The following is a 14,363-nucleotide window of genomic DNA, read 5'->3' as shown; positions in this document are numbered from 1 at the left end:
CGGTTCGCTGCGGGGATCGCTCCCCGTGTCATTCTCTAGCGTGGATGTCACATGATTACATTATCGTGTGGCGTCCACATATGTGTGGACTTCCTGCCTGACAAAAGCAGGTAGCGGGGTGGGGGTGGGGCTAGAGCATTTACAGGGCGGGGATGGGCGGAACTGGGTGGGCCTGGGTGGCGGGTCTAGGGAATTGATTGGAAAATCTGGCAACTCTACATTTACCACATGGTTTATGCTGACCTGCAGCTCGAGCACCATGATCCTTCTCCTTCAGAACTACAGGATTCAGTTGTTCCTTGAAGTTAATGACTCTCTTGAAAGTAAATCTCAAATGATGTGATAAAAATGCCAGTAGCATGGTCACCAGTCCCCAATGTTTCTGCAATATCCTTCTTAGTTTAGGGCCAATATTGAGGACACAGGTGACTGTCAAATCATCATGTACAATACAATTTTCCAATAGTAAACAATCACGATTGGCATAAAGTGCTAATCCACTTCCTGTATCAGCACCTCAAAAGCAGGGAGCTTCTCTCTCACTCACACACTATTCTCAGTATCAGAGCCCAGTGCAGTGTGTCTGCTCACCTCAGAGGTGGACATTTTCTTTGACCTGGACCTAGAAGTAACAGTACTAATCTCTTCCAACCAGCAGCTATTCCTACAAAAAAGGAGAAAATGCTTGAATGCCTGAATTAATTCATGAAAACCATTCTGAGCTCCCCTGGGAGAACGGTATAGAAAACCGAATAAATAAATGTTTTAACGGACCATTGCTCAGAGTGACTAGAATTTGGTTTGTCTTCTAAAGCTAGTGAGCGCATGCCATTTCTTTGTCTCTTGCTATTTCTTGCAGAAGCTCCTTCTAATTTGAGCACTTCTATGAAAGCATTTCAGGAAGCTTCTGGCTCTGTGACCGTTCACATCCTGGGTCAGGGCAAGTTCAATCCTGTAGCTGTTCAGTGGTTGAAAGGTACCAGCCAGCTCATGAGTGGAGGAAAATACCAGCTCAGTGATGACTCCACGCAGCTCACCATCTTGAACTTCACTCAGGAGCAGGACCTTGGGAATTATACCTTCCTGTGCAGTAATCCACTGGGGGTCCAGAACAAGACTCTGGCAGTTGTGGGTGAGTAAAAGCTTGAGTACCTGAATGTAAAACCACTTAGACAACCTCCATTGAAAGGTTGTATATAATTAACAAACTTGGGAACTTGGACATGGGAGAGGGGAGTAAGAGATACAAGTGCAAGAAAAGAAAGGGAGATTGAGAGGAGAGAGAATAACAAACTGGTTGAACTAGATTCATTAAATATCTAGATTTTACTGATTTACTGTTTATGAAACTTTTGTACCTGAAGTGTGAATGATAAATTTTAGATTCTATGCACCTATTTGTTAAGAAGGCGATAAAATGTTTTAGATTCTATGCACCAATAGTATGTGTTAAGGAGGTGATAAGAATAGATTTTAATCTGCCTTGAACTAATGATGGTAAAGTGGAATTTAAAAGCATGTGTTGAATTAAACGTAGGGAAAAAAAGAGAGGGAGTATGGATGGGAGATAGTATGCCATACACATACCATGCCTTCCACAGCATTTGAAATCACCCAAAGGGTCCAATATAGTCTCTGCCCCTCCACCCCCTAGCACTCTTCTCTGAAGAGGGAACTGTCCAGTCCAGCCTTCTTGTGCTCTTCTCACAAAACATTTTGAGGTCCTTGTTGCATTATAATCATCCACTGGTGGGAATGGCTGGCTGTGGTGTGACAGTACAAATCAGCTTTTCAGATTCAGGAAGTGATACAGTAATTAGAAATTTAAACATAATTTTGGATGCTATGACTTATAATACAATCAAATGCCTGATTTGTTAAGGCTTCTCTCGTATTGTTGTGCCCATGGGATAAGACATTGATGAATTAGATCATAACCAGGGTAAGATTAACCCTTTGAGGGCAATAGGCAAACAAGTATGTTGGGCCCTCCCATTGTAATATAAATATATAACATATACAGGGCCAGCCTTAGCATTTGTGGGACTCTGTGCCCACCAGTGGGGACCCTCCTCTACTCTCCCAATTTGGCATTTCCTCCTCTCATTCTGCTGTGTATCTTAAAATTTGTCATCTTTAGATGTTACTGGTAGTGACAGCAATCAACATGTGCAGCCTGCTCTGGAACCTTCACTCTAACCCAGTGGTCTCAAACTCAAACCCTTAGTGGGGCCACATTTTGGATTTGTAGGTACTTTTTTTTCTGTGCTTTTAACTGTTTCCAGGGCCTTCTTGTCCTTTGACTGTTTTTTCTCTCCGTCTTCACTTTCTGCCTTGCATCCATCTTTGGCATTAACTTAATATTCAATTTTTCTGCTTTCTTTTCAAAATCTACTTTTTCATGTCTTCCCTTCCCTTCTATCTCTCTCTTCTTCCGCTCCTATTTCCATGGTCTGACATCTCTTTCTTTCCTTTCTCTCCCTCCCTCCTTCCTTCCTTTCCCCTGGTCTGGCATCTGTCTCCTTCCATCCCCCAACTTTTTATTTCTTTCACCCTGCCCCCTTCTTTCTGTCTTTCTCTCTCCATGCCCCTTTCTGTCTGTGTTCCGTCCCCCCCTTTCTTTATTTCTCCCTGCCCTCCCCCAAGCCACCACCATTGGGGAAAAGGCCGCCACCGCCGCAATCGGGTAACAGGCCAGCGCCGAGGTCTTAGCTCTCCCTGCTTATCTTCCCCAGTGCGGGGCTGACCAATTCTCGCCACCCGATGTCAATTCTAACGTCGGAGGAAGTTCCAGGCCAGCCAGGCAGTAATTGGCTGGCCCAGAACTTCCTCCCCGACATTAGAATTGACATCGGGTGACGAGAATTGGTTGGCTCCGAGCTGGGGAAGATAAGCAGGGAGAGCTAAGACCTCGGCGCTGGCCTGTTCTCCGATTGCGGTGGCTTGGGGGAGGGCAGTGAGACAGGAAGGGAAGCAGATTGGGGACTCCTGCTTTAGGCGAGCCGCAGTCGTGGTCTGTACGTGATTGTACTCTCCACAATCGAAAAACTTGTGAAGTGGAGAGGACAGATTGCGGGCCGCAAAATAGTCCCTGGGGGGCCGTATGTGGCCCGTGGGCCGCGTGTTTGAGACCGCTGCTCTAACCACTCTGATGCAACTTTCAGTTTCTGCAGGGGCAGAATACAGGCAGTATATTTTAATCACTGTTCTAGTCAATGACATCTAAAGACAGAGACAAATTTTAAGATGGATAAGGGACTGAGAATGAGAAATAGACACAGAACCATATGGGTGGGAAAGCAGAGAGGGAGAGATCCTTCTAGGTCAGTATTCTCAAACTCACAGCCCGGGGGCCACATGTGACCCGTCAAGTACTATTTTGAGGCCCTCAGTATGTTTATCATAATCACAAAAGTAAAATAAAACAGTTTCTTGATCATATGTCTCTTTAGCTATAAATTACAATATTATTATTAAGACTTAGCCAAAAGGAAAGATTTATAAACTATAAAGAGTTTTTACCTCATGCAAAATTGTCATTTCTTTAATAAGACATTAACTATTTTTTTAGGCCCTCCAAGTACCTACAAATCCAAAATGTGACCCTGCAAAGGGTTTGAGTTTGAGACCACTGCTCTAGGTGGAGGAGAATAGCAGTGGATAAGAAATCTGGAAGAGGGAAGTCCCCTTGCTCCACTCCCTATGCCCATGGGAGCCCCTGTCAGCCCTGGTTATACAAATGTAGCCCTACATTGTTTTCAATGCAAAAGAAAACCATTAGAGGAGAAAGCAGCAGATAAGATCTGCTGAATGATTCCCCCTGTTGACAGGAGGACAATGCACAACAGTTTAGAGAACAGAGAGACAGAGACAAACTTCCCATCCTTTCCCCCTTCCCCCCCAACCTCTCTTCTTTCTGCCAAGAGCTGACTTACCAGGGCAAAAATCTTCCTTGAGAGCTATTGAATTAGCACTTCTGAAAGAGGCCCTCTAACCTCCTAAACATTAAATGGCCGATGTTCAGAGCAAATTAACTGGTCAGGAATGACTGCCAACCAGTTAACTCATGTCTCAGTGACTGAAAATGCCTGGTTAGTGCCAAGAAATAAGCTGGTGATATTGGGGGCATTCTGGGGGTGTTACCACTTAAGTCCTGATATTCGGAACTTAAGCAGCCAGGCTTAGAGGGGGAATTGAGGTTGTATCAAAAGCAGGTCTATCTTTGGTTGCTAAGCCATGGCTAGTTAAGTCTAACTATCACCTTAACTGGCCATGTGCTAGCCAGTGTTGAAAAACTTGGATATGCAATGCCGATTACCAGAAACGACCTGGCATTAAATATCTGGATTTAACACCAGTGGTGGGCAGTCAAAGTGCTGACCGCTGCCAGATGAATATTGGTCAGTAAGACCCTAGGCACATGCCTATTTTGCCTATGACTTCTGCTTTTCTCAGAGATCGTCATGTGTGATCTTCACTCCATCCACACATGATTTGACTAGTGCAGAATTCCACAAAGCATGCTGATTTCTTACATCTTTTTTTTCCCAGCTCCCAAAGTCTCCAGCTTCAGTGTGACCCATGGCCCGGATTCAAGGTCAGCCATCCTCTCCTGGACCGTTCCAGAGGGCGCTGTCATTACTGGATTTTTGATCCAGATGCAGGGCCCACCGCTAAGCCGCACTACAGAGAGCTGGCAGCTTCTGCAAAATATGAGTAGTGTTGACCGCTCTTACACAGTGTTTGGTCTTCAGCCCACAGGAACGTACACCTTCAGGGTGATGCCAGAGATGGGCAGATCGCCTGGGTCTCCCTCGGAATCACAGACTCTGACTCCAGGTGAGTGGGTGACCTTCGATACTGGTCCCTGAAGGCAGAACGAGAACATATGATGTTGGCTTCTTTATTGTAAACGCCTCCTTGGTTGATATGCTGGTGGGGGTAGGAGGAACACATACTGTTCTGCAGGAGACCATTTGTGATGTATTTGTACATCACATAGAACTATTTTTGAAAATGTCTACTAATAACACAAACGATCTCATCATAAAACACTTGTATGCTTTCTACCACAACTCCCCCCTATTCCTGTGTTGATTCCATCTCTCACTCTCCCCACTTCTACTGGAATTTAACCCCTCCAGCTCTTTTCTTACATTCTCTTACCATCTCTCATTTTCAAATCAATCCCCTTTCATCCCTTCAGACTGTCCCTCTTTCATAGTCTTCAGCAATAACTCTTCTTACCCCTCCAGCCACTTTTAGCTAATCCCATTCAGAGTTGAAAGTAGGAAGGGGAATACTGCACTTTATTCCTCTTTGCAAATTCGTCCCTGTCCCTGCAGGAACTCAATTTCTCTGTCCCATCCCCGTGAGTTTTGTCACTGTCCCTGCCCCATTCCTGTAAGCTCTGATTTAACTGCAGAAGCCTCAAACGCTTATGATTTTAAAGTGTTTGAAGCTTGTGCAGATGAGGATGGAGCTTGCAGGAATGGGGCAGGGACAAGAAAAGAACTCGTGGGGATGAGACAGGAAAATGAGTTCTGTGGGGACAGGGAAAAATTGGTTTCCGTGCCATTCTCTACTTTGAACCATAAGAAACAGCATATTGCTGTGATTCAAAATGTGACACTTCACTTCCAGGCAGCAAAGGAGAACTATGCAGCCTGAGCAACTGCTACTGTCCCACTTCAAATGGCAGTGGTGGCAGTAGAGCTGAAAGGGAAAATTGGAGATTAAAAGGAGATGATTGGGGGAGGGAAGAATAGTCATTGTCTGTCATAGAAACATGATGGCAGTAACCATTATCTCTTTCTCTCTTCGAGAGATCCCACGTCCCTATCCCAGGCCCTCTTGAATTCAGACAGTCTCTGTCTCCACCACCTCTTCCGGGAGACTGTTCCATGCAACTATCACCCTTTCCATATAAAACTATTTCCTTAGATTACTCCAGAGCCTTTTAACTTCATCCTATGCCTTCTCATTGCAGAGTTTCCTTTCAAATGAAAGAGATTCGACTCTTGCACATTTACATTACATAGGTATTTAAACATCTTTATCATATCTTCCCTCTACCGCCTTTCCTCCAAAGTATACAGATTGAGATCTTTAAGTCTGTCCCCATTTGCCTTATGATGAAGACCACATACTATTTTAGTAGCCTTCCTCTGGACAGACTCCATCCTTTTTATATCTTTTTGAAGGTGCGGCCTCCAGAATTGTACACAATATTCTAAATGAGGTCTCACCAAAGTCTTATACAGGGGCATCAATACCTCCTTTTTCCTACTGGCCATACCTCTCCCTATGCAACCTAGCATCTTTCTAGATTTCGCCATCACCTTTACAACCTGTTTAGCCACCTTAAGATTATCACATATAATCATACCCAAGTCCCGTTCTTCCATTGTGCACATAAGTTCTTCACCCCCTAAACTGTACAATTCCCTCGGGTTTTTGCAGCCCAAATGCATGTCCTTGCATTTCTTAGCATTAAATTTTAGCTGCTAAATTTCAGACCATTCTTAAATCTTCGCCAGGTTTTTCTTCATGCTATTCACAACATCCGGCGTGTCTACTCTATTGCAGATTTTGGTATCATCCGCAAAGAGGTAAATCTTACCCGAAAACCTTTAGCAATATCATTTATAAAATTGTTAAAAAGAATAGGCCCAAGAACAGAACCCATAGCAACTGGCCTCTATGGGACATAGGGCTGAAAGCCACATGACTCTGATAATGATCCTTTGCCTAGGTACCATTCCACTTCGGATCCATATCAAAATGAACAAACTGCATGCTCCAGGGTACAGAACCTTTTACTTTACTTTCTCAGGGTTACTGTCACCAAATGAATTTGTTTGGTACCTGCTTGAATGTGAACAGAAAAAAATTTCAATTAATTTTTGGGCCAGTTTTTTTGAATTTTCATGATTTTCAAGTATTTTTTAAATTTGTTTCAAACTATTATGTTAAGAATAGCTTCTTAATACATATTAGAATTTTTTTAACAAACAAATCAATTTTATGCACATTAATTTGCATGTTAATGTGTGTTAAATTGATTTTGCATGCACTAATCTTTTTTAAGGCATGCTAACAAATAGCAGAATTGAACATTATAAATGGTGAGAGTTGATTCAAGCCTTGTACAACTCAACAGTGAGCTGGTGTCCCCATAAACTACTGTCACAATTGAGAGAAGAGGGGCAGTATTGTGTTCAGTTTTGGGGACCGTATCTGGCAAAGGACGTAAGAAGACTTGAAGCGGTCCAGAGGAGGGCGACAAAAATGATAGGAGGCTTGCGCCAAAAGATGTATGAGGAGAGACTGGAAGCCCTGAATTTGTATACCCTAGAGGAAAGGAGAGACAGGGGAGATATGATTCAGACTAGAGAGTTGCGCGGGGACAGAAATCCCACCCGTCCCCACCCGTCCCCGCCAAAATCCCACCCATCCCCACCCGTCCCCGTGAGGAATCCCTCCGTCCCCACCCGTCCCCGTGAGGAATCCCTCCGTCCCCACCCGTCCCCGCGAGGAATCCCCTCCGTCCCCACCCGTCCCCGCGAGGAATCCCCTCCGTCCCCACCTGTCCCCGCGAGGAATCCCCTCCGTCACCATCCTTCCCTATAAACTTCAGAAATAGTTATTTTATTTAATTATGCTACTGAATTAAAGGCTCTGGTAGAGACCCATTTACAAATAAGCAAAGAGACTATTAATTTGGAAATATTAATTGGGAAGAATACATACTTTGTAAATGGGTTTCTACCAGAACCTCTAATGTAAATATAAAATATAAATACTCAGCTGATGAGAACCCACAAACTGTCAGCTGAGGACTTCCTTTGCAGTTGGGGTCCCTTTTGCCAAGCTTGGCAGGCAGCAGTAGCGTCCCTGAGTCACAGATGCTGGCACCTCAGTGGCTCATGGATGCTGCCAGCGACTGCTGCGCTTGGTGGAGGGGAGTTCTGACCATCTCTAGAGGAGGTCCTCTGCTGGCGGTGCTTGGGGATCCCCACCAGTCACAGCAAGGGCCAACAAGTACTTCAACACTGTAGAAATAAAACCAGAAATGCATTTCCTTTTCTTTTGAACACAAAACAAAGATATCTGCCATATACATTTCCCAAGGCAGATGACTCTATGCAATGTCACCTCGGTAACAAAATACAAAAATAGACAAATACACCCCCTCCCTTTTTACTAAACCACAATAGTAGGTTTTAGCACAGGGAGTTACGCTGAATGCCTCGCGCTGCTCTCAATGCTCATAGGCTCCCTGCGCTAAAAAACAATATTGCGGTTTAGTAAAAGGGAGCCATAGTGCAAAATATAGACAGCAGATATAAATTCTCAAAACAGACACATTTTGATCACTAAATTGAAAATAAAATCATTTTTCCTATCTTTGCTGTTTGGTGATTTCATGAGTCTCTGGTTGCACTTTCTTCTTCTGACTGTGCATCCAATCTTTCTTCCTTTCTTTCAGCCTCCTGTATGTTTCCTCTCCTCCAGACCTCATTCTCTCCCCCAACTTTTTCTTTCTGTCTCCCTGTTCCCCCTTCTTTCTGTCTCTCTGTCTGCCCCCTTTCTTTCTTTCTCCGTGCCCTCCCCCAAGCCACTCGGTTTGCTGCCACCGCCATCGGGGAATAGTCCCCAAGCCACCGCTGTCCCAAGCTTTCCCTGCAGAAGCGTCGCGCTGACCAGCATTCCGCTCCCTGACGTCAATTCTGACGTAGGAGAGGAAGTTCCGGGCCAACAAGGCATTTCTCCTCATTCCATCCAGCCTGAGCCCCATCTCTCCTTGATCCAGCATTTCCCTTCTGTGTCTGTCAGAATTACCATTCCACCTATTTTCCAGCATCACCCTTCTTTGTGTCCATCTCACCTATATCCCTATCTCACCACTTTTTCAGAATCTTCATTTGTCTCTGTCCTTGTCTTTACCCCATATTCACCATTTGCCCTTTCAATGTCTTTATCTCCCCCCCACACACACTTTTTCAGCATTACTTCTATGTCTCTATTTCACCTCCTCTTCATGTCCCCTCTGTATCTCTATCCTTATTCAGAAGGTCCTGCTTACCCTTTCTCTTCTTTGTGTCACTATCTCCATTTTCAGCTTTCCCCTCTTTTCCTTTGTTACTGCACCCTGTAGCCAGAATCTTTCCACCCTCTCTCCACTCCGGCCCAGCCCAGTATGAAATATTTCCTTTTGTTTCTCTCCCCTCTCTCTTCTCCTCCCTCACCCACGAGTCCTGCATCTGGCCCTCTCCCTTCTACCTGCACCTGGCAACACCCCCCTGCTCCGCGGCTCTCTTAAGCAACTCGTCAGCAGCGGTGATCAAGACAAGCTGCCGACATCGAGGCCTTCCCTCTACGAGTCCTGCCTTTGTGGAAAAAGGAAGTTGAAACAAGCGGGACTCGCAGAGGGTAGGCCCCGACGCCAGAAGCTTGTGTCGATCGTTGCTGCTAAGTTGCCGAAGAGAGCCGCAGGTAGAAGGGAGAGGGAGATAGGAAGGCTGTAGAAGCTCCGGAGCATGACACCGAACCCGGCCAGGATGATTTCTTTTTCAGGCTGCTGCTGCCGCTGCCATCCCCCACCCGAAATGACAAAAAAACAGCCTAATGCCCGCGTCGGGAAATAGCCATGCTGAGCAGTGAGCTCAGCATGTACACAGATGAAAGCCTTGCTTGCTGATTGGTCCGGCGGCACGGTGGGGCGGGGCCGCCGGACCAATCAGCAAGCAAGGCTTTCATCTGTGTACGTGCTGAGCTCACTGCTCAACATGGCTATTTCCCGACGCGACGCCAGACTTGTAAGCTGCATCTTGCATCGCCAGAATTTAGGTAGGCTGTTTTCATCCCCGTGGGAGTCCCGTGGGCAAGGGGGCGTCCCCGTGGGAGTCCCGTGGGTCAGGGGGGCATCCCCGTGGGAGTCCCGTGGGCCAGGGGGCGTCCCCGTGGGAGTCCCGTGAGCCAGGGGGGGAACCCGCGGGATCCCCGCGGGACCCGCGGGATCCCCGCGATCCCCGTTCCCGTGCAGACCTCTAATTCAGACATTCAAATACTTGAAGGGTATTAACGTAGAACATAATCTTTTCCAGAGAAAGGAAAATGGTAAAACCAGAGGACGTAAGTTGAGGTTGAGGGGTGGTAGATTCAAAGGCAATGTTAGGAAATTCTACTTTATGGAGAGGATGGTGGATGCTTGGAATGCGCTCCTGAGAGAGGTGGTGGAGAGTAAAACTGTGACTGAGTTCAAAGAAGCGTGGGATGAGGATCTAGAATCAGAAAATAATATTAAAAATTGAACTAAGTCCAGTACTGGGCAGACTTGCACGGTCACTCTGTGTCTGTATATGGCCATTTGGTGGAGGATGGGCTGGGGAGGGCTTCAATGGCTGGGAGGATGTAGATGTGCTGGAGTAGGTTTTAACGGAGATTTCGGCAGTAGGAACCCAAGCACAGTACTGGGTAGAGCTTTGGATTCTTGCCCAGAAATAGCTAAGAAGAAAAAAATTTAAAAATTTAAATTGAATCAAGTTGGGCAGACTGGATGGACCATTTGGGTCTTTATCTGCCATCATCTACTATGTTACTATCTCCCTGCACCTCAGTTCTAATCCTTCTAGCTCTGTCTATGTGACATTGGACAAGTCCTTTAATCCCACTACAGCTGCAGGAGTTAATTTACAATATCACCCTTGATTCTGATATTATTGGTCAACAAATAAAAAATAGCTGGCACTCTTACTTAGGTCAAAATATATTAGACAGGGATATAGATGCTTGTATGAGACATGTAAAGTCCGCAGTATATGCTAATGAATCTGTGTGCTCAATATACTAATGCAACATTCTAAATGCAAAATGTCTTTTTTTTTGTATGTCATATGCTCAGAAACGTGAAGTTCCCTCAGGGTGTTAGCCCTATAGAAGAACCCACGGACCAATCACTGCATATGCGTTACTTATTGAAAAAATTCAAAATAATAAATAAACTTGTGATTCAACTAAATTAACTTATCTTATTTTTCCTTATTTTTCTTGACTTTAATAAGTAGAAGGGTCCCAATGCAGACCACGTTTCGCATTCTTTGTCAAGAGATCCAATAAATAACTTTGCTTCATATAAAGCCCAGTGCTTGGCTGTGAATGCATATTCCTTCAAGACGCTATCTTCCAATCCTTATTAAAGTCAAGAAAAATAAGATAAGATAATTTAGCTGAATCACAAGTTTATTGTTTTTAATTTTTTTAATAAGTAACGCATATGTGGTGATTGGTCCGTGAGTTCTCCTATAGGGCTAACACCCTGGGGGAACTTCACGTTTCTGACATATGACATATCCCAAAAAAAGGACATTTTGCATTTAGAATGTTGCATTAGTATATTATAGAAAAATTATTCTTTCAAAAGTGAGCTCACTGGGAGATATTGTGTATACAAACACCACCCTGATGAATGATAAATCTTAAATCATAAGTTTTAAATTTGTAATAGGTCCACAGTATTCACATCTCATATCCAGGTGGCATCCTGTTCCAAGAGTTGTAAGCTCTAAATGTAACCCAAAAGTGTAAATTAAACGTGAAACATCCTTGGACCTTAAAGAGTGTGTGTGATCGAATCAAAGCAACAGTGAAGAATCAAAAATCATAATCGTGATAAAGTCTCTCCAAGTGTGCTCTCTCATATATTCATTAAAGTCATTGTCTCAAATCAGAGGTCCAGTCTCCTGATAATATCTTCCTTAGTTTTTTTAACCAAACTTATTATATATCATGCAAATTTAGTCCTATAGTCTGTTATACTTATCTCAGGAAGCATTATCAATGGCTGTTCGTATTGTGGTTGCTCTACAGAGCTCCATTTCGGAGGATCAAACCTTCTCCTGCAGGAGCAGTCACATGATAAAGGTGGTAACCCAAAAAGGAGAGAGGAGCTCAAAATGAAGATGGCGCTGCGGCATTAGTATATTGACCACATGGATTCATTAGCATATACTCTTACTTAGGTACCTCCTGTAAAATGCCTAGGACTGAATAGATATGCAGCCTACTGCTATTTTCTGAATAGGGCTGAGGCATATTGACTGTGTGCCATTTGGGAAAAGTTGCATTGCCACTACCCATGAAAGATTAATGGAGGATCTTGCTTACATATGCTGCCCCTCCTGTTTCACACATGTGGTCTCGCAGAGATCTTAGGAATTGTTAAACGAGTGAGTACTCTCCTTTTTCTTGCCTTTCTTGTTCGTTATAGCCTGGTTCCTTAGACACGTGCTGCATTTATAGCAATTCAAGCAAGGTGATGTTGACCTCTCTCCTCTGTGGCAGTTTCCCAGGGCCTCAGTGCTGGCACCATTGCTGGGATCGTAGTCGGCTCCATCCTTGGGGCCCTCCTGCTGATTTTGCTTCTAATCCTTCTCATCTGCATTTGGAAACGAAAAGGTGAGTCTGACACGACACTTAGGGAATCATTCTTATTAATCTTATGTAAGCCGCAATGATTTCCAGTTGACATTTGCGGGGTATAAGAAACAATGTGGTATGCTATGGTATCCTATAAGGAGCCGTATAATTATAGGCAGCAAGGATGCACATAAATCCTGCTATTATAGTCATTTAAAGAGTCAAATAATGTGAAAAATCAGTTTACCAATACTAATAAAAGATCCTCTTAAGGTAAACCACGGAACTTATCTGCCTAAGTGAAGGAAAAAGGTCTCAAAGCACCACACCAAGGATCATATACTTTTCTCCTTTGGTTATCGTGGTGATAGGTATCCTTCATAGACCAAACAACCTTCACAATAATCGGACTGTGTTTTACCAGCCTTTTAACTTATTTTTACATTCTACTTCTTACTATTTTTAGCTTTTCAATTAAATTATTATTATTTTTATTTTTTTTAATTTTTGTGATTTCACATACATGTGTAAATGACTAGAATGATACCACACCACACCAAGGACCAGCCTTTTAACTTATTTTTAGAAACTTATTTTTTGAAACATGACAGCAGATAAAGGCCAAATGGTCCATCTAGTCTGCCCATCCACAGTAACCATTATCTCTTTCTCTCTCTGAGAGATCTCACGTGCCTATCCCAGGCCCTCTTGAATTCAGACACAGTCTGTTTTCACCACTTCTTCATGTGTCTACCACCCTTTCTGTAAAAAAGTATTTCCTCAAATTACTCTGGAGCCTATCACCTCTTAACTTCATCCTATGTCCTCTCATTGCAGTTTTCTTTCAAATGAAAGAGACCGTCTCATGCACATTTATATTAGGTAGGTATTTAAATGTCTCTATCATATCTCCCCTCTCCCGCCTTTCCTCCAAAGTATTCTGATTGAGATCTTTAAGTCTGTCCCCATGCACCTTAACATGAAGACCACACACCATTCTAGTAGCCTTTCTTTGGACCTACTCCATCCTTTTTATATCTTTTTGAAAGTGCAGTCTCCAGTATTGTACACAATATTCTAAATGAGGTCTCACCAGAGTCATATACAGAGGCATCAATACCTCTTTTTTCCTACTGGCCATACCTCTCCCTATGCAACCCAGCATCCTTCTAGCTTTCGCCGTCACCTTTTCAACCTGTTTAGCCACCTTAAGATCATCACTTACAATCACATCCAAGTCCTGCTCTTCCGTTGTGCACATAAGTTCTTCACCCCCTAAACTATACCATTTCCTCAGGTTTTTGCATATTACTGTGTCAATAACCCAATTAATATTTATAATTGTGGGAAAAATGTAAGCACATTACAGCTTCTATTTTCAAATTTCTCAATCACAATTACAATTGCCGGCAATGTGGTATTGAGATTTTACTTATCTCAAGTTTGTAGCTTGTTTCATTGCTGTTTATATTGCTAGAACTGCATAGTTCCTTATCTGCATATCTTATCTGCATATCTGCATAGTTCCTTATCTAAGGAACTAATCTGAACTTGCCCAAGATTTCAGCTTGTTTAGAATAATTTGCCTGAATGCTAAAACCCTGACGAAGGTGACTTGGTGTGGCAAAACAGGTCCCATCGGACAATATTTAAAGTGCAAGCTGAAATCTTGTAAGAAGTAGAACATAAAAATAAGTTAAAAGGCTGGTCCTTGGTGTGGTGTGGTATCATTCTAGTCATTTACACATGTATGTGAACACATATGGACATAGCATTTTGCAACTACATGGTCTTCTGTAAGTATATGCCAAAATATGTTGGTGCATACTTTGCAGATGGCCATTTATGTGGACGGAGTTTGGGTAGAGTGTGAGCAAGGCCAAATAATATCTTACAATGTATAAGTGCATTCTTTGGCTCTCTAGGTATTGGCATGTACACCA

At 43.6% G+C, this 14,363-nt stretch overlaps 1 protein-coding gene across 1 annotated transcript in view; it reads left to right on the top strand.

Annotated features, from left to right (window-relative positions):
• Window positions 1-14,363, top strand: part of LOC117369109 (V-set and immunoglobulin domain-containing protein 10-like) — a 70,631-nt gene that overhangs the window by 36,662 nt on the left and 19,606 nt on the right. The window contains exons 8-10 of the mRNA XM_033963124.1: window positions 860-1,132; window positions 4,552-4,839; window positions 12,346-12,459. Of these exons, the coding sequence (XP_033819015.1) occupies window positions 860-1,132; window positions 4,552-4,839; window positions 12,346-12,459 (675 nt within the window). The remainder of the gene's footprint in view (window positions 1-859; window positions 1,133-4,551; window positions 4,840-12,345; window positions 12,460-14,363) is intronic.

This window comes from Geotrypetes seraphini, chromosome 11 (assembly GCF_902459505.1).
Source record: "Geotrypetes seraphini chromosome 11, aGeoSer1.1, whole genome shotgun sequence".
NCBI lineage: Eukaryota > Metazoa > Chordata > Amphibia > Gymnophiona > Dermophiidae > Geotrypetes > Geotrypetes seraphini.
Note: the sequence above shows the minus strand (reverse complement) of the source record. Positions and strands in the feature narration are given on the sequence as shown.